This window comes from Eschrichtius robustus, chromosome 3, assembly GCF_028021215.1.
Source record: "Eschrichtius robustus isolate mEscRob2 chromosome 3, mEscRob2.pri, whole genome shotgun sequence".
Lineage (NCBI taxonomy): Eukaryota > Metazoa > Chordata > Mammalia > Artiodactyla > Eschrichtiidae > Eschrichtius > Eschrichtius robustus.
In genome coordinates, this window is record NC_090826.1 from 35,022,563 (window position 1) to 35,045,246 (window position 22,684).

The 22,684-nt window shown below is 38.1% G+C and overlaps 1 protein-coding gene across 4 annotated transcripts in view; it reads left to right on the forward strand.

Moving 5' to 3' along the window:
- The window catches only part of CCDC30 (coiled-coil domain containing 30), a 164,618-nt gene that overhangs the window by 95,698 nt on the left and 46,236 nt on the right, over positions 1 to 22,684 (forward strand). For 2 of the 4 annotated variants that reach the window (XM_068539659.1, XM_068539660.1), the window contains 4 exons: positions 3,880 to 4,123; positions 7,578 to 7,757; positions 12,637 to 12,846; positions 16,205 to 16,359. In XM_068539659.1, the coding sequence (XP_068395760.1) occupies positions 3,880 to 4,123; positions 7,578 to 7,757; positions 12,637 to 12,846; positions 16,205 to 16,359 (789 nt within the window). The remainder of the gene's footprint in view (positions 1 to 3,879; positions 4,124 to 7,577; positions 7,758 to 12,636; positions 12,847 to 16,204; positions 16,360 to 22,684) is intronic. The other 2 variants (XM_068539661.1, XM_068539663.1) reach the window with 1 other exon arrangement.

Genomic DNA, 22,684 nt, shown 5'->3' on the forward strand with positions numbered 1-22,684 from the left:
GATTTTTACTCTTTCTGTCCTTCCTTCCTGATGTTCCAGTATGCCTCCTTTTATCATTTCCTATGTGTATAGAGAATTTCCATTAGCCATTCTTTTAGAGTAGTTCTGCTAGTGGTAGATTCTCTTGATTTTTCTTCATCTCTGAACGTCTTGATTTCCTCTTCATTCCTGAAGAACATTTTCACTGGGTGTAGGACTCTGGGTTGACAGTTCTTTTCTTTCAGCGTATGAAAAATGTTATGCCACTTCCTTCTGATCTCTGTAGTTTCTGATGAGAAGTCAGCTGTCATTTGAATTGTTTTTCCCTATCTGTAAGGTAGTGTTTCTCTCTTGTTGCTTTCAAGGTTTTTTTATTTGTCTTTAGTTTTCAGAAATTTGACTATGATGTTTTTTGGTATGGTTTTCTTTAGGTTTATCCTGTTTGGAGCTCACTCAGCTTCTTGAATCTGTATGTTTATGTCTTTTGGGAAGGTTGTAGCCATTATTTCTTCATGTACTTTTTCAGTCCTGCCTATTCTCCTTTCCTTCCAGGATCCAATAACAAAAGCATTAGATCTCTTATTATAGCCCCACAGTTCCCAGAGGCACTGTTTTTTTGTTTTTGGGGTTTTTTTTTTCCTTTTTCCCCAGTCTATTTTCTCTCTGTTTTTCAGATTGGTTAATTTCTATTCTTCTGTCTTCAGGCTCACTGATTCTTTTCTCAGTCCCCTCCATTCTGCTGTAGATTCTATCCATTGAGTTTTTAAATTCTGGTTATTGTATTTTTCAATTCTAAAATTTCCATTTGGTTCTTTCTTATATGTTCTTTTTCTTTGCTGAGACTTTCTAGTTCTGAGACCTTCTATTTTTTCATTTGTTTCAAATGTGTTCATAATTGCTCATTAAATTATTTTTATGATGTCTGATTTCAAATATTTGTTAAATTCATCTGTCATCATCATGGTTTTGTCATCTATTGTTGCCTTTTCTCATTCAAGTTGAGATTCCTGGTTCTTGCTATGATGAGTAATTTCAGATTGAAATCTGAATATTTTGGGTATTATGTTATGAAACTCTAGGTCTTGTTTTAACCTTCTATTTAGCTGGCTTCTTGTGATACCACTCTGGCAGGGTATGTGGAGGGGGGTGCTGTCTACCCCAGATTGGGGTAGAAGTCCAGGTTCCCCACTCAGCATCCATGGACACCCAAGGAAAGAGGGGCTCCTCATTACTGCTGGTCATGGTGGGAGTTCCTACTCCCCACTAGGTCTCTGCTTGGACTGCTCTGACTGTGATCATGAAGGATGCCTTGTTACTGCTCTCCACTTGGCCTCCATGATATCATGAGCAGGGCAGTGGTAAAAGTCCTGACTTTCCACTAGGCCTCCTCTGAAACTACCCCAGTAAAGAGAAGGGTATCTCCTTACTGCCAGGTGGGGGTGGAAGTCCAGACTCCCCATGTTTGGTACTGCCTGGCAGGGATGAAAGTCCCTCCTCCCCACTGGCCTCTGACACTACCCACAGCAGGGGAGTTGTGCCTCATTATACCTGGTGAAGGTGTAAGTATGGGCTCCCAGCTTGACCTTTGCTGACATGAGTGGGGTGGAGCCACAGTTTTTTCTATGGCGTTTGGCTGGAATAATGTGGGTAATGGCTGAAAGTTTTCTTTCTTGCTTGGTTGTCCTTTTCTTGGTCCTCTGTATAGAGTAAAAAGCCTTTTGTCTATGCTTCTTGGTGTTGTCTAGGTTGCCAGCTTCTTCAGCTTTAAGTCTAGGATATATGAGGCTACAAGAAAACCTAGGAAACCCAAAACCATGTCATTCTTCAGGTCCTGAGTTACCTAGCTGATCTGACTTCTTTCTACCTTTCAGAGTCTTCTTATGTTTGTTTTATATATAATGTCCAGGGTTTTTAGTTGTACTTGGTAGGAGAAATAGGGAAAAGTATGTCTAGTTTATCTTCCTGAATGCAGAAGTCAGTTTTCCCATTTAAAAAAAATTAATAGATGTATGTTTGCATTTTCCCAGTCTTCAAGTATATCTAGCTTCCATTGGGAGTAGGAAAAAGAAAAGAGTTTATGGAGGATGGAAAGAATCGTTATTTTATCAGAAATTTATTTTTAAAGCATTTTACTTTTTAATCTGATGTTTTTAATCATTTAAATATATTACCTCTAAAAAACTGCTGAGTTCAAAGTAAAATATTTAATTCTTTTTTATACAGTGTTAAAGGAATTTTAAAAGGGAAAAAACTCCATAGACACAATTTTTCCTGTGTTCCTTTCCAGTTTTTTCTATATTTACATTTCCCATAGTATGTGTTATGTTTATACACATATATATACATATATATTATTTATTGTTCCACCATCTTACTTTAATAAGTATTTAATGTTGATGAATAGTCTTCATACCACTTTCAAGTTGGTTTATCTTTAAACCTCTTAGCCATTTCTGTGTCTCCATTTAATCACTATTTTGAATACCATGGTTCTGAGCATTATTATACAATCAGCTTTTTTCTTCTTGTCAGTTATTTTATTTCAGTAAATTCATTGGTATGCAATTATTCAGTCAAAAGATCTGAACACGTTTATGTCTCTTCATCCGTATTGCCAAACTGCCTTCTTGAAGAATTTGAGCACCAACTATAATTTGTGAAGCATCCTGGGCTAGGCCCCACAGTACCTGAAACAAATTTAAGATTAAGGGAATAAAAATAAAATAAGCATACTGTGTTCACTCTACTTTTCATTCATACTCTCTAACCGTGAAAGGTACATTCCCTCCCCTTGGCTTCTATGGCTCACAGCCTTTTAGTTTTCCCCCTCCCTCTCTGGCTTCTGAGCCTCCTCTTCAGGCCTCTTCCCTCTGCTTGTTCCTCACAAGTCTTTAGGCTTCTGTCCAGAATGATCCTCCTCCTCTTACTTTCCCGCTTCTCCCTGGCTCATTTTATCTAATCCCAAGGTTTCTGCTCACATTCCTCTGTATCTGTGTCTTCACCCCAGGCATGTCTCCATTTTATACCTATATTCCCCCTTCTTGGGCTACCATCCACTTGCCCATTTGCCCCAGTCAGAAATACAGGTGTCACTCATTATTCCTTTTTCTCCCTCACCTGCCACATCCAGTAAATGACAGATCCTATCAATATTGTCTTCTAAATATCTCTAGAATCCATTCCTCCTTTCCATCCCCACCATCCTATTCTAGTCACCGTTGTTTAGTACGCAGATCGCAACAATCTCTCAACTGGGTTCCCTGCCACACAGATTACAAATGATGTTTCTAAAGCACACTCTCTCTTTTGCCTCTGGGCTTTTACCTACCTTATTTATTGTCATCCAACAACCCACCCTCCAACATATACACACACAAGCAAGTATGCACACATCCCTACCTTTACATTTGCCTAGCTTGTGCGTACTCATCCATCAGGCCTCAGATTACTTACTACTAACTTAATATAATCACTTGTTAACTTATCCTTATTTCTCACTAAATTGTAAGCTCCTTAGGGACAGGGATTATGTCCTATTGTAGCCCTAGTGCCTGCCAAAGTGCCTGGTGCTTATTGAGTGATTTTTTAAAAATCTTTATAAGCTGTATCTGCCCAATGCCATACTAAATGTTGAAAAAGTGAAAAACTCACTTAAACTGGTTGTTTGTCTATACCGGTAGACAAAAATCTATGATGGGTCATTTCCCTGAATATGAGTAAAAAAGATAAGACTCATTTGTTTTTAAAGTTTATTTCCAAGAATAAGATAACTGCTCTGCTATAGAATTCAAGTTGAAAATCTTGCTCACAGCACTTTCTTTACTGGTAGATATTTTCCCTCCATATTCTGCTACTATAATGAGCATTTTGATAGTCTTTTGTTATTATATTTGTGCTAAGTCCTGAATTAGGAGAAAGTAAGCAGAAGGAAATTCCAGAGGAGGCAGTGAAGGAGGGCACTTTTCCAAGAGAGGGACAGAAGGAGGAGGACTCACAGCAGAACCAAGATATGAAAGGTGAAGAACAGCAGTTGACCTTGAAGCCTGAGGAAGTCGTGAGGCTCAGAGAAGAGCTGAGCTGTATGAATCAGAGCCTCCTTCAGTCTCAGAGCTCTGGGGATAGCTCAGATGACAGTAGCGTCCAGGTAGGTGTTATAAACACGTGGTCTGACTGGCTCCATTTCCTCGGATCAGCTGTGACTAGAGGCTTAATTTTTATATCACTATTAACGTATATTTGTTAAGCAATATCATAACCATGGCCCGAATGTTAATAAAGTAGCAACCAAAATCTCAGCTAAGCCCATCAGTTGATATATTTTATTATAAAGTGTTCTTAGGCTTCTTCTAGGCTCAGCAGGAAGGAATGCTGATTGATTGTCAGTGTCTGCCCTGGGCAGGTGGGATAGAGAATGGCAGGATTTGTGCCACATTTTCTGTTCCTGGTACCTAGCCTCAATATACAAAATACATTGTTTGGGGCGGGGGGGGAAGGCCACAGACTTGGAATTGTTTTAAATATGGCTATTGCTATTTACTAGAAATCTGCCTGCAGGAGAAATAAAAGGAGTGACTACACCTCAGTTCTTTCACCTCAATTTTATTGGTTCCCTCTTGTACAAATTAAGATTTCCCTGCACACACTTTTCTAGGAGTTATTTTGAGATCCTTAGAGGGAGGCTTTGTACTCATATGGAAACCACATTCAAAAGACTGATAATATACATTTGAGAAGTGATTCAAGTGTACATTTAGAAAACAAGGAAGACTATTAGTAAAAGAAGTCAAAAATATATTTGAAAAGAGGTTTGGATAGAGTGAAAACTAGGCAAGTCATAATAAACAAGGAAAATATATACCTGAAAGGAGATTCAAATACATTTGAATGAGAAGGAAGTCACTGGATTTGCTCAGAAGACCAAAAAGAAGTATGACATCACATATTCAAAAAGAGGTTGATTTTACATATCCCAGACAATCCCTTTATTGGGCAGTGGGCCAGTGTAGGAGGCTTGGGCAGAGGCTGAACACTGTGGTCACAAAGATGATAAAATCTTTGCTTATGAGCTTAAAATAATCAGTGAACTTTTAGAATAATGAAATTTACAGTATAAGAAGTCACACCCTGGTTAATTTATTAATTTTCTCTAATTTACCCTTTCCCATTATTTGAAGAATCATTTCTCAGTACTTGGGGGGAGGTGAAAAACTATTAAATATATAAAAACTCTCTGGGAAATCTGGGAAAATAGCCATTTTGTGAAAGAACAAATGTATATACCACATAGCCAGTAATTTTTTCCATAATAATGACTTTGAATTATTGAAAGAAGTGTGTTATTCTTATTCATTTATTCACCCAGTATTAATTATTAATTGAGTATCTTTTTTTTTTTTTTTTTTTGGCCATGCCACACGGCATGCAGGATCTTAGTTCCCCAACCAGGGATCTTAGTCCCTTGACCAGGGATCGAACCCATGCCCCCTGCAGTGGAAGCACGGAGTCCTAACCACTGGACCGCCAGGGAATTCCCATTAATTGTGTGTCTGTGATGTGCCAGGCCCTGTGTTAAGGTACATACAGCAGTAAATGAGGTAGACGTGGGCTGCATGGGAAAAAATAACATATTTGTGTTATTTGGATTCACATTTCCCAAAACACTCACACACGCTATTTTATTTACTTCTTTAAGCAAGCAAGGAAGAAAATACATTTTAGACAGATTTTTGTCTGCAGTGTGCTGTTCAGTGATAATTTCAGAAACTCTTTCTGTGTATGGGGTTCTTTGACCTTCTGATAGCTATTGATTGTTCTACTTTTTTAGTTCTTGTGTGTGTGTAGTTTTTCGTCTTCACCCTGTTGTCAGATTATGGTGCTAATACTTTGCTGCTTTCCATGTGTACTGTGTCTTATTAATCTCATAATGTGCAAATTTAGGTAACTATATGCTGAGCCCAGACACCAAATTTTAAAGAATGCTCATAAATGGCAAATATGTAGGATAAAAACTGTGAGAGCCTCTATTATGAGTGACTATGTGAGTTATATTGTTCATATGTGTTTTGTGACATCATTTGTGGCTGCTGATGGCCTTTGGGGGCTTAATTTCTGTTGTTCAACAGTATTCCTGGTGAGGTTACAGTAGCTGAGTTCTAGATATTATTTTCCCACTATTCTTGAAACATATTTGAACCACCATTAATTATCTTAATTTTATAGGTTTAAAATGTAGTTTCACATTTTTTTACTATGCTCTAGGCACTATACTTAATACTCTGTGTATATTAAGCAACACAATGAGGCAGAAATACTATTGTTGCCACTTTATAGATGAAGAAACTGAGGCTTTAGAGAGCCTAAATAATTGGCCTAGAATGACACTTTGTGGTGGAACCTGGTCTGTCTCCTTTACAGCCTGACCTTTTAACAGTTTTGTCATCTGCTTCCACTTGCTGAGAAACTCAAAGAAAGCATATAGTCCTCACGTCAAGCTAATTTTCTAAGGAAGGGTGGCAAGCTGGCTCCCAAAAGCCCTCCCAGGGTGTATGTCTTAGATTATCTTGGTGAATTTATCTGTGGTTTGCCCTTAGGCTTGCAGTCTCCAAAACTTTGATGTAATAGCCACCCCCCCCCCCAAAATAGATCTGAGTCTTGGGGATACATTTACATTAAACCAAACTTTCAAGACTACTGGGTAAAATCCGAATGTCAATTAGGTATTCTTCTATAATAATGAATAAATATCACTTGAACATGTGTAGATGAACCATGCATTTACCCATAGCGAGCTAACCAGGGATCTTAGATACTTGCGGCTCTTAAGACAAGCAAATTGGATCTAGATTGCCTTTCTGACTAAACCAAGACAGGAACTGAAGGGCTAACAGGACTTGGGGAATTCAGTGTGGCAATTCTGTTATAAGCAAGATAAACTAGAATAATGACGTGGGCTTCTTATCTATTGAACTGGAGAAGGTTGAATTCTTTCTCTACTCAGCATGGCTGTGTGTGCCTACCTTTCAGAAAATCTAAATAACTCCTCCTTTGGTCACGGGAGTTTTATTGTGCCAGAGAGACCTGGCAGGAGAGTGTGTTGTTGAGGAGTAACCGAAGGAGAATCATTGGGGAGTGAAAGGAAAGTGATGAGGAAACCTGGTAATTTAGTATCTCTCGCTAAATGTTCTCTTCCCCTTTGCCAACAGACACTATGCGCACGTGCGCACATGCAACCCACATACACATTCACACTCTGCATCTTAATATGTTGACTCTTTGAACTCCCTATTTAAAGCATGTTTTGCTCTAAAACTGCCCACGCTTCTGTTCCCCTTCATTAATATGAAAAATAAGATAGTTAATTTTCTATGCTTAATTACTTTTGTTCACATAACTTCTTCAATATTTTCACTCTAATATAACAGGAGTTAAACTATATGAACATGTACAACTAGCAATACATGTAAAAGAGTAATTGGCTGTAGTTAAGCTAACTCCAAAAGCATTTACATGTGAATAATCACATTCTGACAGCTGGAACCCATGTTTTACCAACATTCTTTCAAATTGTCCATGTTCCCCTTGTAAAACGTTTGCTTTAGTATCCATCATCTGGAGAAAAACTGAAATACCAGCAGCAGGAGGAGCTACAGCAACTTCGCCAGAATTTGCACCGGCTCCAGATTCTGTGCAACTCAGCAGAAAAGGAGCTTCGATATGAGCGAGGAAAGAACTTGGACTTAAAGCAGCATAACAGCTTACTTCAGGAAGAAAGCATTAAGGTAACTCCAGTGGGCGTATCCTTCATTTAAGAGTCTCGGTTGCTCAATTTACCCTGGGAATAAAGGAATCAAAATGCCTCAACTTGATAATTCACGACAGAGTCCCCAGATGGGTAAACAATGTGAGCTATCTGGTAACTCCCTCCTTTAACTTCTCCCTACCGAGTAGGTACACAGCTCAATGGTTTCTCTGCTGCTGAAAGGCTGTGTGTGCTGTCAACCTGTAAATATGAAAAGGTTTAAGTTACGCAGTCTTTTGAAATCATTACCTAGACCTTTTAGCACTTAGTAAATTTCGATGACCTGTACTAAATCACTGGTGGTACTGCCCTAGTTCTATCTCTGGATGTATTTGTCTCTAATAGATGCATTCATTATTATTGGTTGAATCAAATATCAACTGCATCAAGGTACAAATCATGAGAGAGCAAAGTTGTTCTTCCTGACATGAGTGCTTCAAAAATTTGGGGGAACATCCCCTAAACATGCTTGTTTTAAAATAATCTATATAGAACTGCCATCCACAGATTCATCTAAATTTTATGAAACACAGGGGACTTCCCTGGCAGTCCAGTGGTTAAGACTTCATGCTTCCACTGCAGGGGGCATGGGTTCAATGCCTGGTCAGGGAACTAAGATCCCGCATGTCACGTAGTGCAGCCAAAAAAAAAGAGTAAGTTTTATGAACCACAAAAATGTTCAAACTGAACCACCATGTAAAATAGAACTTTCTTTTAATTGTGGTTCAATTCTGTAAACATATACTAGGAACCTAATATAAGCCCCTATCTAAGATTCTGGAATTCAACATTCAACAAATATTTATTGAGCATCAGTCCTACACAAGGCAGGCCTTCTTGTCAATACTGAGGGTTTAATGATATGCAAAACAGACACAGTTCTTATCCCCTAGTGCAGGGGTCAGCAAACTTTGACCTATGGGTCAAATCCTGCCTGCCTTCCATTTTTGTAAATAAAGTTTTATTGGCACACAGCCATACTGTTTGTTGACATATTATTGACGGCTGCTTTTGCACTACCACAGCAGATATGAGTAGCTCTGACGGAGACCATATGGCCCACAAAGGCTAAAATATTTACTATCTGGCCCTTTATACGAAAAGTTTGCCACCCCTAGTGTAGCAGGATCAATGACCTTATTCAAAAAGCGACATAAAAATGGATTAAGAAAGGTCCCTACTTTTAAGGAGCTCACAGTCTAGTAGGGGAGATATGGAGGAAAACAAATAGTCATTTATTTCGAACTTCAAAGGAAGCCCTTTTGGGAATTCTAGGATTAATTGGATAAACTTCTCACCCTTCATGGTTTTTTGAATTTGATCATATTCCCTCAAGCCTTTGTATTTTTTTTAATAAATTTATTTATTTTTATTTTTGGCTGTGTTGGGTCTTCGTTGCTGTGCACAGGCTTTCTCTAGTTGTGGTGAGTGGGGGCTACTCTTCATTGAGGTGCGTGGGCTTCTCATTGCGGTGGCTTCTCTTGTTGCAGAACACGGGCTCTCGGCATGCGGGCTTCCATAGTTGTGGCTCACAGGCTCAGTAATTGTGGCTCACGGGCTCTAGAGCACAGGCTCAGTAGTTGTGGCGCACGGGCTTAGTTGCTCCGCGGCATGTGGTATCTTCCCAGACAAGGGCTTGATCCCATGTCCCCTGCGTTGGCAGGCGGATTCTTAACCACCGCGCCACTAGGGAAGCCCCAAGCCTTTGTAGTTTTAAATTAAATTCCAAATCTTTCTCACATTTCAAGACAACCTTTTACCTTTCCCTTCAAACACCTTTCTTAGATCATTTTAACTGTCTACTATGAGCGTACTCAAGCAATGCTACATCTTTGTCAAGGCACAATGACCATAACAACAGATCATGACATCTTATATATGGTTGGCACCCTATAAATATTTGTTGATTAATGAACGAGTCCTTCAGGGATGGGTAAATGAGAGCTTGATAAAAAGAGAAGATATTTTTTGTTCTGTTTTAAATCTCCTTCATGGTGGGGTAAATTATTTGCCATTTCAGTAATGAGACATCATTCTTTTGGCTGGTCCCTTGGGCCAGGCATTTACGCAGAGTCATATGCAATAGCCAACTACCTTATAGTGACAGTTTGTCCACTTTATCTCTTATAAACCTCCCAACCCTGAAAGGTGAACATTTTATAGATGAGAAAACTGTTCAGGGGACTTCCCTGGTGGTTCTAGTGGTAAAGAATCTGCCTTCCAACGCAGGGGACGCGGGTTTGATCCCAGATCGGGGAACTAAGATCCCACATGCCGCGGGACAACTAAAGCCCGCGCACCACAACTGCTGAGCTCGCGCACCTCAGCAAGAGAACCCGTGTGCCGCAAATTACAGAGCCCACGCACTCCGGTGCCTGCGCACCACAGCTAGAAAGAGAAAACCCGCACACCACAACTACAGAGAAGCCCACGTGCCGCAACGAAAGATCCCGCATGCCTCAACAAAGATCCTGCATGCTGCAACTAAGACCCCACACAGCCAAAAAACTAAAAAAATAAATTAAATAAATAAATATACATACATATATAAAAAACTGTTCAAGTGGCAAAGCTAACAAATTGTGGAGTCCGAATTTAAACCCAGGTCTGTTTTTGTCTTTCCTGTGTAGAGTTATCTTTCCGTATTATCCCTTTCCTCAATTTGGGGTCATATTCGAACCTCAGCTTTGCCAATTTAGAGATTACTTTTTAAAATCCACTCAGAGGTAATCGAACTCTGGGTCTCTGGCTAATGTTAGGCGTACTTATAAGACTGGTTAAGAAACCAGAATACTTATTTGTTGCTTTTAAACTTTTTATTGTGAAATATAGCACTCAGGAAGTACACAAAACATAAATATACAGTTTAATGAATTGTTGCAAAGTGACTACCCATGTAACCACCACCCAGGACAAGAAATAGCACATTGCCTGCATACCAGCAGCCCCTGCATACCTCTTTCCCACCATAATCCCATTTCCTTCCATCTTAGCAGGAACCACTAATTTAAGTAATTACTCTCTTGCTTTACTTTATAGTTTTACCGTCTATGTATGAATTCCACACAGTATGGTTCAGTTTTGCCTGCTTTTGAATATTTTATAAATATAATCAATCAGTATACACACCTTGTATCTGTCTTCTGATGATCTACTTTGTTTGGAAGATTCATCCATGTTGTGTATAGCCATTGTTCATTCGTTTTCTTTGCAGTAGAGTATTCCACTGTAAGGAAATACCATAATTTATTTATTATTTCTGTGATTTATGGCCATATCACCTGTTTCCACATTGGGAATATCAAGAAGAATGCTATAGGTTTGCAGAGCTTCAGGCTGAGAGTGGTTCTGCCACCACCAATACTGAGACACTGTACTGAATCCTCTTCCTGGTGCTTAAATGTCCCAATCTGAAGCTTAAGAAGCCACTCTAGATGCACATGTCATTGGCCATAACAGTGTTTGCTCCAGTGTTGTCATCTTATTTCATCATTACCAGCATTACCAAAATGCTGAGCATTGTCTCTAAGACCAATGATCATAGATCTCAGAGGCCTTTAGCTTTCTTGGCCTATGGAGTAGGTGGATAATATATTATGAAACCTATATGCCCTTTCTATTTATAATAAGTTTAAGTTTCCTAATCCTGAACCAATCCAATGCACCAAATATTCCAACACTCAGTTTCTTCTTTTCTTTAGTTTCTTTGTTTCTTCTTCTATTTATTATAAAAGCCAAATAGAAACCAGTGGGACAGGAGATCAGTGGAAGAAGGGGGATTAACAGGATGATTTTAATCTGGCAAAGGCCACATCATTCAAGGCCAGGCATGCTGGTGGGATATGTTCTCAGAGTGATGGGGAAGCCACTGAAAGATTTAAGCAGGAGCGGGGGTCAAGTTGTTCAATTTATGTTTTTAAAAGAACACTTTGGCTGCAGTGTGGAGAACAGATTAGAAGGGAGTAAAAATGGAACTGGCATGACCAGTGCTATTGCTATGGCCCAGGATAGAGATGATGATGACCTAGCAAGAAATGACGAAAATGGATTGATGCAAGATGTGTTGTAGAGGTAGAGTGACAGCATGTGCTGAATAGGCTCACTATGGCAAAGGAAGGCTCAAGGATGGCTCTCAGGTCACTGGCCTGAACAAAAGGTTGGATGTTGGCCTCCTTTACTGAAATCAGAAAGACTGAGAGAAGAACGCTTTTGGAGACATAAGCAGAATCAAGGAGTTCCATTTTGGCATTTCCATTATGTATTGGCATAAAAGTGGTATTTTTAAATCATGAGAATGAACCGAGAGAGAGAATGATTCACTCTCTAGGAAGGCCTAGAATAGTCCAATAATGTTTAGAAGTTGAGTGCACTAGAATAGTCTACAAAAGAAACCAAGAAGCAACAGCAGAGGTAAGTGAAAACTAGGAGAGGTGGGTATCACAGACTCCAAGAGAGGAGAACTTTCTGAGATGGATGGAGTAACTGCTACTAACAGGTCAGCTGTCCACTGGACTTAAATTCTGGCCAGGGAAGGTCAGTAGTGCTCTTGGCACTACTGAAGTAGTGGGAATGAAAGCCGGCTTGGAGTAGACTGGAAAAAAAAAAAAGGATGGAAACTCTTTAGACCATGCATGTGTAGAAACCCTTAAGTAAATTCCTTTGTCCAGCTGCCATCTGGCTGGATAGACTTTGGCAAACCCTACTAACACAGAACAGCTCCAGAGAGGTAATCAGCCACATGACGTTGGTATTTGTCAGCTCTTGGGGGACTACACTTCCTTGAAAGCTGCTTATTCTAGCTCACATTCACATTCATTCCATGCTTATTTTTGTCACTTTTATTTATTCCCCACCTCTAGATCAAAATTGAACTCAAGCAGGCCCAGCAGAAGTTATTAGACAGCGCAAAGATGTGCTCTTCACTCACGGCTGAGTGGAAGCACTGTCAGCAGAAAATCAAGGAACTGGAGCTGGAAGTACTTAAACAGGCTCAGAGCATTAAATCACAGAACAACCTACAGGAAAAGCTGGCTCAGGAGAAATCTAGAGTTGCTGATGCAGAGGAAAAGGTAATTATCCTCACACTTAGTAAATAACATGCACTGGATACTACTACTGAAATGCTGTTTCCCTAAGGATTTTAAAAAATAGATACAGTGCAAACCTGATAGAATTCTAGGGGTTTTTTCACCCTCCCCTGCTTTCCTCTTTTGACGTCACCTGCTTCTACGGTTCCAGTAAATCTTGTGTTTTTTAAGACTACATGAACTCTGAAAGGTAAATTTCATTAAAGCTATAACATGAACTTAAAGAATTGAGACCAAAGGACTTTATATTATTTATAAAGTATATTATTTATACTTTATATTATTAAGTCAAATTTTAAAGGACTTATTCTCCTCTCATTTGGATTGCCGGTTTATTTGATTTTTATTTTGTAACTTTTGGAGGGATGAGTGTTGTGAAATGAACCATTTTGAAATATTGCCCCTGCCTTTTAGACTGCCTAACACCAGGTGGCAGTAGTATGTCACACTTGCACGTTTTGATCTGTGGGTTTGAGAGTCAAATCTTACATAAAAAATATTTCATCAAACCACATAAATATAAAACAAACAGCAAAATTAGATGATAGCAATATGGCTTAAACTCAAAAACCCAATGTTGACCTAAAGAAGCTGGCACAAAAGAGTTCATACTATGTAATTTCCCTTATATGAGGTTCAAGAATAGACAAAACTAAGCCGTGGTGATAGGATAATGTCTTTATGAGGGGTATGGAAGGGGACATGAGGGAATCTTCTGTGGTGCTGGAAGTATTCTTTATCTTGGTCTGGAAGAGGCGGTTATATAAGTAAAACTTCATTGAGTATGTAAGATACGTGTACTTTATCATATGTATGTTATTACTTTAAAAAAAGTAATTGGTAAAATTGATAAAGATTAGTAAAATTTTTAAATTTAGACATACTAAATATTATTACTGGATTTTGTGCAACAAGAATGCATGTTCTGACTGCAGCTGGAAGAGTAAACTAGTATAAACACTTCAGAAATCAATTTGGCATTAGATCTAGTTAAGTTAAAGATGTATATACCGCGCAACCCAACACTTCTACTAGGCATAAACACTAGGGGAACTATTCTACTGAGCATATATATCAGTATACGGGAATACAATCATTTTCATAGTAACATTGTTCCAAACAGCAGAAAGTTGCAAACGACCCAAATGTTCACTGACATGAGATGGAAGAGGTAAACTGCATATTTACACAATAGCATACAACAGTGAAAACGAATGAACTCTAGGTACTTGCTGTAGTTAATACAATATTGAATAAATACCAAATCACCAAAAACACAGTATGATTCCATTAATATAATGGTCAAAATAGTACAAAATAACAACTGAGTCATATAGAAATACATATTATGAAAAGAAAAAGCAAGAAAATGATTAACACAAAATTCAAGATATTGGTTTTCTCAGGTGAGGAGGGAAGGGGAGTGATCAAAGAGGGTCACAGAGTAGACTTCAAACATATCAGAAATGTTCTGTTTCTTAAATTGGGTGGCGGGTTCAAAAGTTTGTCATTTGCCCTTGACAGAGAAGCCAATGGAACAATACTTTCACCCGTGGAATTAAGATTGGCTATCTTTAAGGAAGCATTTGCCCTAGGCAGAACTAAATGGGGCAGCGCAAAGGAACTTGAGCTGGCCTCAGCTAACTGGCTGCCCACTGCCATTGCCCGTGAATCATTCTACATCTTCACCTCTCCTATGGTGAGTGGGCTCTGCAGAGACCTAGGGCTAATGCAGAAAGCCCTTCTCTTAGAAGAGGATTGCCATTCACTGGCATCCACTGAACGTCTGCGGGGAACATGGTGCCAGACCATTGTAAACGATTTGTTGTTGCATCAGGAATACAATAGAGGGAGAACAGCAATTCTGCTGAGAACTATGCATCTGCCAAATATTTACTGAGCACCTACTACATACTAGTCACAATTTTAGGTGACATAAGGGTTTATAAAAAATATGTAAACAAATTAAAAGGAGATCTAACAAGAAAATTTTAATGACACTTTTAGTCTAACATGTAAATTCTAAAATAAAATCATATATCTCTCTTTCAAAGTCATAAATCTTATTCTTAGTTCTACCAGAGCATTAAAGAATGCACTACTGGGACTTCCCTGGTGGTCCAGTGCTAAAGAATCCGCCTTCCAATGCAGGGGCCGCAGGTTCAATCCCTGGTCGGGGAACTAAGATCTCACATGCCGTGGGGCAAATAAGCCCACATGCCACAACTACTGAGCTCACACGCCTCAACTAGAGAGCCTGCATGCCACAAACTACAGAGCCTGCGTGCTCTGGAGCCCGTGTGCCACAACTACAGAGCCCATGCGCCCCGGAACCCACATGCCACAAGTAGAGAAAACCCACACACCACAACTAGAGAGAAGCCCGAGAGCCTCAACAAAAGGTCCCGCATGCCTCAACCAAGATCCCGAGTGCTGCCAACTAAGACCCGACACAGCCAAATAAATAAATATTTTTTAAAAAGAAAAAAGAATGCACTACTGGTGCTAGGCAGTATGCCAATAGGTACTTGGTTTGTAAGAGACTTCTATTTTGTTTTGAGATACTTATTCGTGAATTTAGCCACACCATGGAGAAACTAGACACTCTCACATGTTGCTGTTAGAGGTGTAAATTGGTCTAAAACCTATGGAGACAGTTTGGCATTATCTGTTAAACAAACAAACAAATAATCATAACCTTTGCCCTAGCAAAATACACATCTCATAAGTTATTCTAAAAACATTGTTTGTAATAGTATTGTTTGGAATAATAAAAGATTGGAATCAACCTAAATGTCCATCAGTAGGGGGCTAGTTAAATAAGTTATGGTATATCCTTACAGTGGAATGGTATGCAGCTGTAAAAGAGAAGAAAATTCTATATATTAAATATAATATGGAAAAATCACTGAGTGTACTGCTATAAAAAAAGCAAGGTGCATAAGTACATGTAATATACCATCATGTGTGTAAAAAATGTTTGTATGAGGGAGAATAGTATTTGTTTAAATGTGCATAAATAAATCTCTGGAAGAGTACATAAGAAATTAATACCAGTGATTACCTATTTGGTGGAGGAAAACTGGAAGGAAGACAGGATAAGGATGGGAAAGAGGCTTGTCACTCTAGCTTAGTTTACCCACATACACTAAATTATATGAATGTATTACATATTGCAAAAATTAAGTAATTTAATTCTAAAATTAAAAAAATCTAGTCACACTCTTTACTTTAGCTGAGATTTTTATGTTAGCACTACTGCTTGTGTTTTATATGGTATTTCCCTAATTGGAAAATAGGTCACACTCAAAGTTTTATTTGCAAACTCTTTTCATTTCAGATTTTGGATCTGCAGCAGAAATTAGAACATGCTCATAAAGTCTGTCTCACAGACACTTGTATTTTGGGGAAGAAGCAATTAGAGGAAAGGATAAAAGAAGCAATAGAAAATGAAGCTAAAATAAAGCAACAGTATCAGGAAGAACAACAGAAGAGGTAAGAGGAGCAAAGACATCATTTTTCCATGGGCTAACCATGACTGAGTTTATGAGCAGTGTCAGTTTACCACTGCGTTTCCTCTTTGTCCCCAATGAAGTAAACTCAGTCATAAAACTTCATATATTGATATATATATAGCACACTGTATTCTAATTCTTTATTTTCTTGCTTGTCTTTCATGCTAGAGTGTGGAATTCTCAAGGGCAGGGATTATTTCTTGTTCTGGAACACACTTGGTGCACCAGTAAATCTTCTTGAATGAATGGATTGCCTATGAAATATGATACCCTGGGATTTGCTTTTCTAACTCTAACATGATTGGCACAAAATGCACACTAGAATGTGGTTGGTGTTTTGTATTTATCAGCTGATTTTCTTCAAAGAATATCCAAGTACTTTACAGGCATCTTAATCATTAATAAGCTGCTACTGGGTAGGAGCTGTCATGTTTTTTTCTAAAAGTATTTTGATTATTATTAGGATTCTTACTTAAATGATCTTCTTGTATATCCTAAACTTCAGTAACTGATGCTTCTTACTTCTATGGCACTCAGAATGATTCACATATGTCTTAAGAAAAATATGGTTCTAACTACTGAAAAGATATATAGATATTCACATAAACTATTAAGCTCAGAAACTTACTTTCAGCTCTAGTTGAAAGCTCTAGCATAGACCCTGGCACTCAGTAGGTGCTCAGCAAATATGTTGTGAATAAATGAATGTTTGAATGAATAATGAATTCACTCAGTTAGGTACGATAGAAAAATACTTGTCTCACTGCCGCTTCTACCAGGATGACACCCTCCTCCTGTTTTAATACAACTAGATCCTGAATAAACTACAATAAGTATACCTTTTAAAGCACTGCTCACAAAGCAAGAGAAAGCTCTAGGGCAAGCATACAATGAGACAAAACAAAAATAATGAATGGTAAACAACCTTATAAGTCAAGGGGCAGATAACACTATCAGCCCCAGGTTCAAGAGAAGCTGAGGTAGTTTGCCACAAGGTAGGACAGCTGAACTAGAGACTCAAGTATCAGCTGGGCATCTTGAAGGAGCTATGGTGTTCCTCAATAGGAATCTCCCTTGCTTCCTAAGAAAATCCAAATTATCTCTGGGGGAAAGCAACCTCAATTTAGATATTAAAGGACTCCCATGTATTAAGTTTAATCAAATATAAGCTTACAAACAAAAATCACCAAATAACACGAGGAAACTGGTTACCATGAATGAAAGTCAGCAGAAACAACAAACATCAGATTTATAACTCCCAAGAAGTTCGCCGATTGGAATTAGGAAAACTAGATTGTAAAACAATTGTGTGACGTTTATGAAGAAACAAAAGATGCAATCAAAGAATTGACCAGGAAAAAGGCTATTTAACTTTCCTGAAACCTGGTTTCTTATGTTTGAAGTGGGAATAGTGATACCAGTTCTATACAACTTTTGTGAATATTGGCTAAAAAGAAATACATAGAAGAGACCAGAGGGCAGACAGCAGAAGCAAGAAGAACTACAGTCCTGCAGCCCATGCAACAAAAAACACATTCACAGAAAGATAGACAAGATGAAAAGGCAGAAGGCTATGTACCAGATGAAGGAACAAGAAAAAACCCCAGAAAAACACCTAAATGAAGTGGAGATAGGCAACCTTCCAGAAAAAGAATTCAGAATAATGATAGTGAAGATGATCCAGGACCTCAGAAAAAGAATGGAGGCAAAGATCGAGAAGATGCAAGAAATGTGTAACAAAGACCTAGAAGAATTAAAGAATGAACACCTAGAAGAATTAAAGAAGAAACAAACAGAGATGAACAATACAATAACTGAAATGAAAAATACACTAGAAGGAATCAATAGCAGAATAACTGAGGCAGATGAATGGATAATTGACCTGGAAGACAGAATGGTGGAATTCACTGCTGCAGAACAGAATAAGGAAAAAAGAATGAAAAGAAATGAAGACAGCCTAAGAGACCTCTGGGACAACATTAAATGCAACAACATTCACATTATAAGGGTCCCAGAAGGAGAAGAGAGAAAGAAAGGACCCGAGAAAATATTTGAAGCAATTATAGTCGAAAACTTCCCTAACATGGGAAAAGAAATAGCCACCCAAATCCAGGAAGCGCAGAGAGTCCCAGGCAGGATAAACCCAAGGAGAAACACGCCGAGACACATAGTAATCAAATTGACAAAAATTAAAGACAAAGAAAAATTATTGAAAGCAACAAGGGAAAAACAACAAATAACATACAAGGGAACTCCCATAAGGTTAACAGCTGATTTCTCAGCAGAAACTCTACAAGCCAGAAGCGAGAGGCACGATATATTTAAAGTGATGAAAGGGAAGAACCTACAACCAAGATTACTATACCCTATAAGGATCTCATTCAGATTCAAGGGAGAAATCAAAAGCTTTACAGACAAGCAAAAGCTAAGAGAATTCAGCACCACCAAACCAGCTCTACAACAAATGCTAAAGGAACTTCTCTAAGTGGGAAACATAAGAGAAGAAAAGGACCTACGGAAAAAAACCCAAAACAATTAAGAAAATGGTACTAGGAACATACATATCGACAATTACCTTAAATGTGAATGGATTAAATGCTCCAGCCAAAAGACACAGGCTCCCTGAATGGATACAAAAACAAGACCCATCTATATGCTGTCTATAAGAGACCCACTTCAGAACTAGGGACACATACAGACTGAAAGTGAGGGGATGGAAAGAGATAGTCCATGCAAATGGAAATCAAAAGAAAGCTGGAGTAGCAATACTCATATCATATAAAATAGACTTTAAACTAAGGAATGTTACAAGAGACAAGGGAGGACACTAGATAATGATCAAGGGATCAATCCAAGAAGAAGATATAACAATTATAAATATATATGCACCCAGCATAGGAACACCTCAATACATAAGGCAACTGCTAACAGCTATAAAAGAGGAAATCAACAGTAAGAATATAATAGTAGAGGACTTTAACACCTCACTCACACCAATGGACAGATCATTCACACAGAAAATTAATAAGGAAACACAAGCTTTAAATGACACAATAGACCAGATAGATTTAATTGATATTTATAGGACATTCCACCCAAAAACAGCAGATTACAATTTCTTCTCAAGGGCACATGGAACATTCTCCAGGAAAGATCACATCTTGGGTCACAAATGAAGCCTCGGTAAATTTAAGAAAATTGAAATCACATCAAGCATCTTTTCTGACCACAACACTATGAGATTAGAAATCAGTTACAGTGGAAAAAAAAAAACATAAAAAACACAAACACATGGAGGCTAAGCAATACACTGCTTAATAACCAAGAGGTCACTGAAGAAATCAAAGGGGAAATCAAAAAATACCTAGAGACAAATTACAATGAAAACACAATGATCCAAAACGTATGGGATGCAGCAAAAGCAGTTCTAAGAGGGAAGTTTATAGCAATACAAGCCTACCTCAAGAAACAAGAAAAATCTCAAACAATCTAACCTTACACCTAAAGGAACTAGTGAAAGAAAAACAAACAAAACCCAAAGTTAGTAGAAGGAAAGAAGTCATAATGATCAGATCAGAAATAAATGAAAAAGAAAGGAAGGAAACAATATCAAAGATCAATAAAACTAAAAGCTGGTTCTTTGAGAAGATAAACAAAATTGATAAACCTTTAGCCAGACTCGTCAAGAGAGAAAGAGAGAAAACTCAAATCAATAGAATTAGTAATGAAAAAGGAGAAGTAACAACTGACACTGCACAAATACAAAGAATCATGAGAGATTACTACAAGCAAATATATGCCAATAAAATGGACAACTTGGAAGAAATGGACAAGTTTTTAGAAAAGCACAACCTTCCGAGACGGAAGCAGGCAGAAACTGAAAATATAAACAGACCAATCACAAGCACTGAAATTGAGACTGTGATTAAATATCTTCCAACAAACAAAAGCCCAGGATCAGATGGCTTCACAGGCGAATTCTATCAAACATTTAGAGAAGAGCTAACACCTATCCTTCGCCAGCTCTTCCAAAATATAGCAGAGGGAGGAACACTCCCAAACTCATTCTATGAGGCCACCATACCTAAACCAGACAAAGATGTCACAAAGAAAGAAAACTACAGACCAATATCACTGATGAAAATAAATGCAAAAATCCTCAACAAAATACTAGCAAACAGAATCCAAAATATAGCAGAGGGAGGAACACTCCCAAACTCATTCTACGAGGCCACCATACCTAAACCAGACAAAGATGTCACAAAGAAAGACAACTACAGGCCAATATCACTGATGAACATAGATGCAAAAATCCTCAACAAAATACTAGCAAACAGAATCCAACAACACATTAAAAGTATCGTACACCATGATCAAGTGGGGTTTATCCCAGGAATCCAAGCATTCTTCAATATACACAAATCAATGAATGTGATAAACCATATTAATAAACTGAAGGAGAAAAACCATATGATCATCTCAATAGATGCAGAAAAAGCTTTTGACAAAATTCAACACCAATTTATGATAAAAACCCTCCAGAAAGTAGGCATAAAGGGAATTTACCTCAACATAATAAAGGCCATATATGACAAACCCACAGCCAACATCGTTCTCAATGGTGAAAAACTGAAACCATTTCCACAAAGATCAGGAAGAAGACAAGGTTGCCCACTCTCACCTCTGTTATTCAACATGGTTTTGGAAATTTTAGCCACAGCAATCAGAGAAGAAAAAGAAATAAAAGGAATCCAAATTGGAAAAGAAGAAGTAAAGTTGTCACTGTTTGCAGATGACATGATACTATACATAGAGAATCCTAAAGACACTACTAAATAATGACTAGAGCTAATTAATGAATTTGGTAAAGTAGCAGGATACAAAATTAATGCACAGAATTCTGTTGCATTCCTATACACTAATGATGAAAAATCTGAAAGAGAAATTAAGGAAACAATCCCATTTACCACTGCAACAAAAAGAATAAAATACCTAGGAATAAACCTACCTAAGGAGACAAAAGACCTGTATGCAGAATACTATAAGACACTGTTGAAAGAAATTAAAGATGATACAAACAGATGGAGAGATAAACCATGTTCTTGGATTAGAAGAATCAATATTGTGAAAATGACTATACTACCCAAAGCAATCTACAGATTCAATGCAATCCCTGTCAAACTATCAATGGCATTTATCACAGAACTAGAACAAAAAATTTCACAATTTGTATGGAAACACAAAAGACCCCGAATAGCCAAAGCAATCTTGAGAAAGAAGAACGGAGCTGGAGGAATCAGGCTCCCTGACTTCAGACTATACTATAAAGCTACAGTAATCAAGACAGTATGGTACTGGCACAAAAAGAGAAATATAGATCAACGGAACAGGATAGAAAGCCCAGAGAAAAACCCACACACCTATCGTCAACTAACCTATGACAAAGCAGCCAAGGATATACAATGGAGAAAAGACAGTTTCTTCAATAAGTGGTGCTGGGAAAACTGGACATCTACATGTAAAAGAATGAAACTAGAACACTCCCTAACACCATACACAAAAATAAACTCAAAATGGATTGGAGACCTAAATGTAAGACCGGACACTATACAACTCTTAGAGGGAAACATAGGAAGAACTCTCTTTGACCTAAATCACAGCAAGATCTTTTTTGATCGACCTCCTAGAGAAATGGAAATAAAAACAAATATAAACAAATGGGACCTAATGAAACTTTGAAGCTTTTGCACAGCAAAGGAAACTACAAACAAGACGAAAAGACAACCCTCAGAATGGGAGAAAATATTTGCAAACTAATCAACGGAGAAAGGATTAATCTCCAAAATATATAAACAGCTCATGCAGCTCAATATTAAAAAAACAAACAACCCAATCAAAAAATGGGCAGAAGACCTAAATAGACATTTCTCCAAAAAAGACATACAGATGGCCAAGAAGCACATGAAAAGCTGCTCAACGTCACTAATTATTAGAGAAATGCAAATCAAAACTACAATGAGGTATCACCTCACACCAGTTAGAATGGGCATCATCAGAAAATCTACAGACAACAGATGCTGGAGAGGGTGTGGAGAAAAGGGAACCCTCTTGCACTGTTAGTGGGAATGTAAATTGATACAGCCACTATGGAGAACAGTGTGGAGGTTCCTTAAAAATCTAAAAATAGAATTACCATATGACCCAGCAATCCCACTACTGGGCATATACCCAGAGGAAACTATAATTCAAAAAGACACATGCACCCCAGTGTTCATTGCAGCACTATTTACAATAGCCAGGTCAGG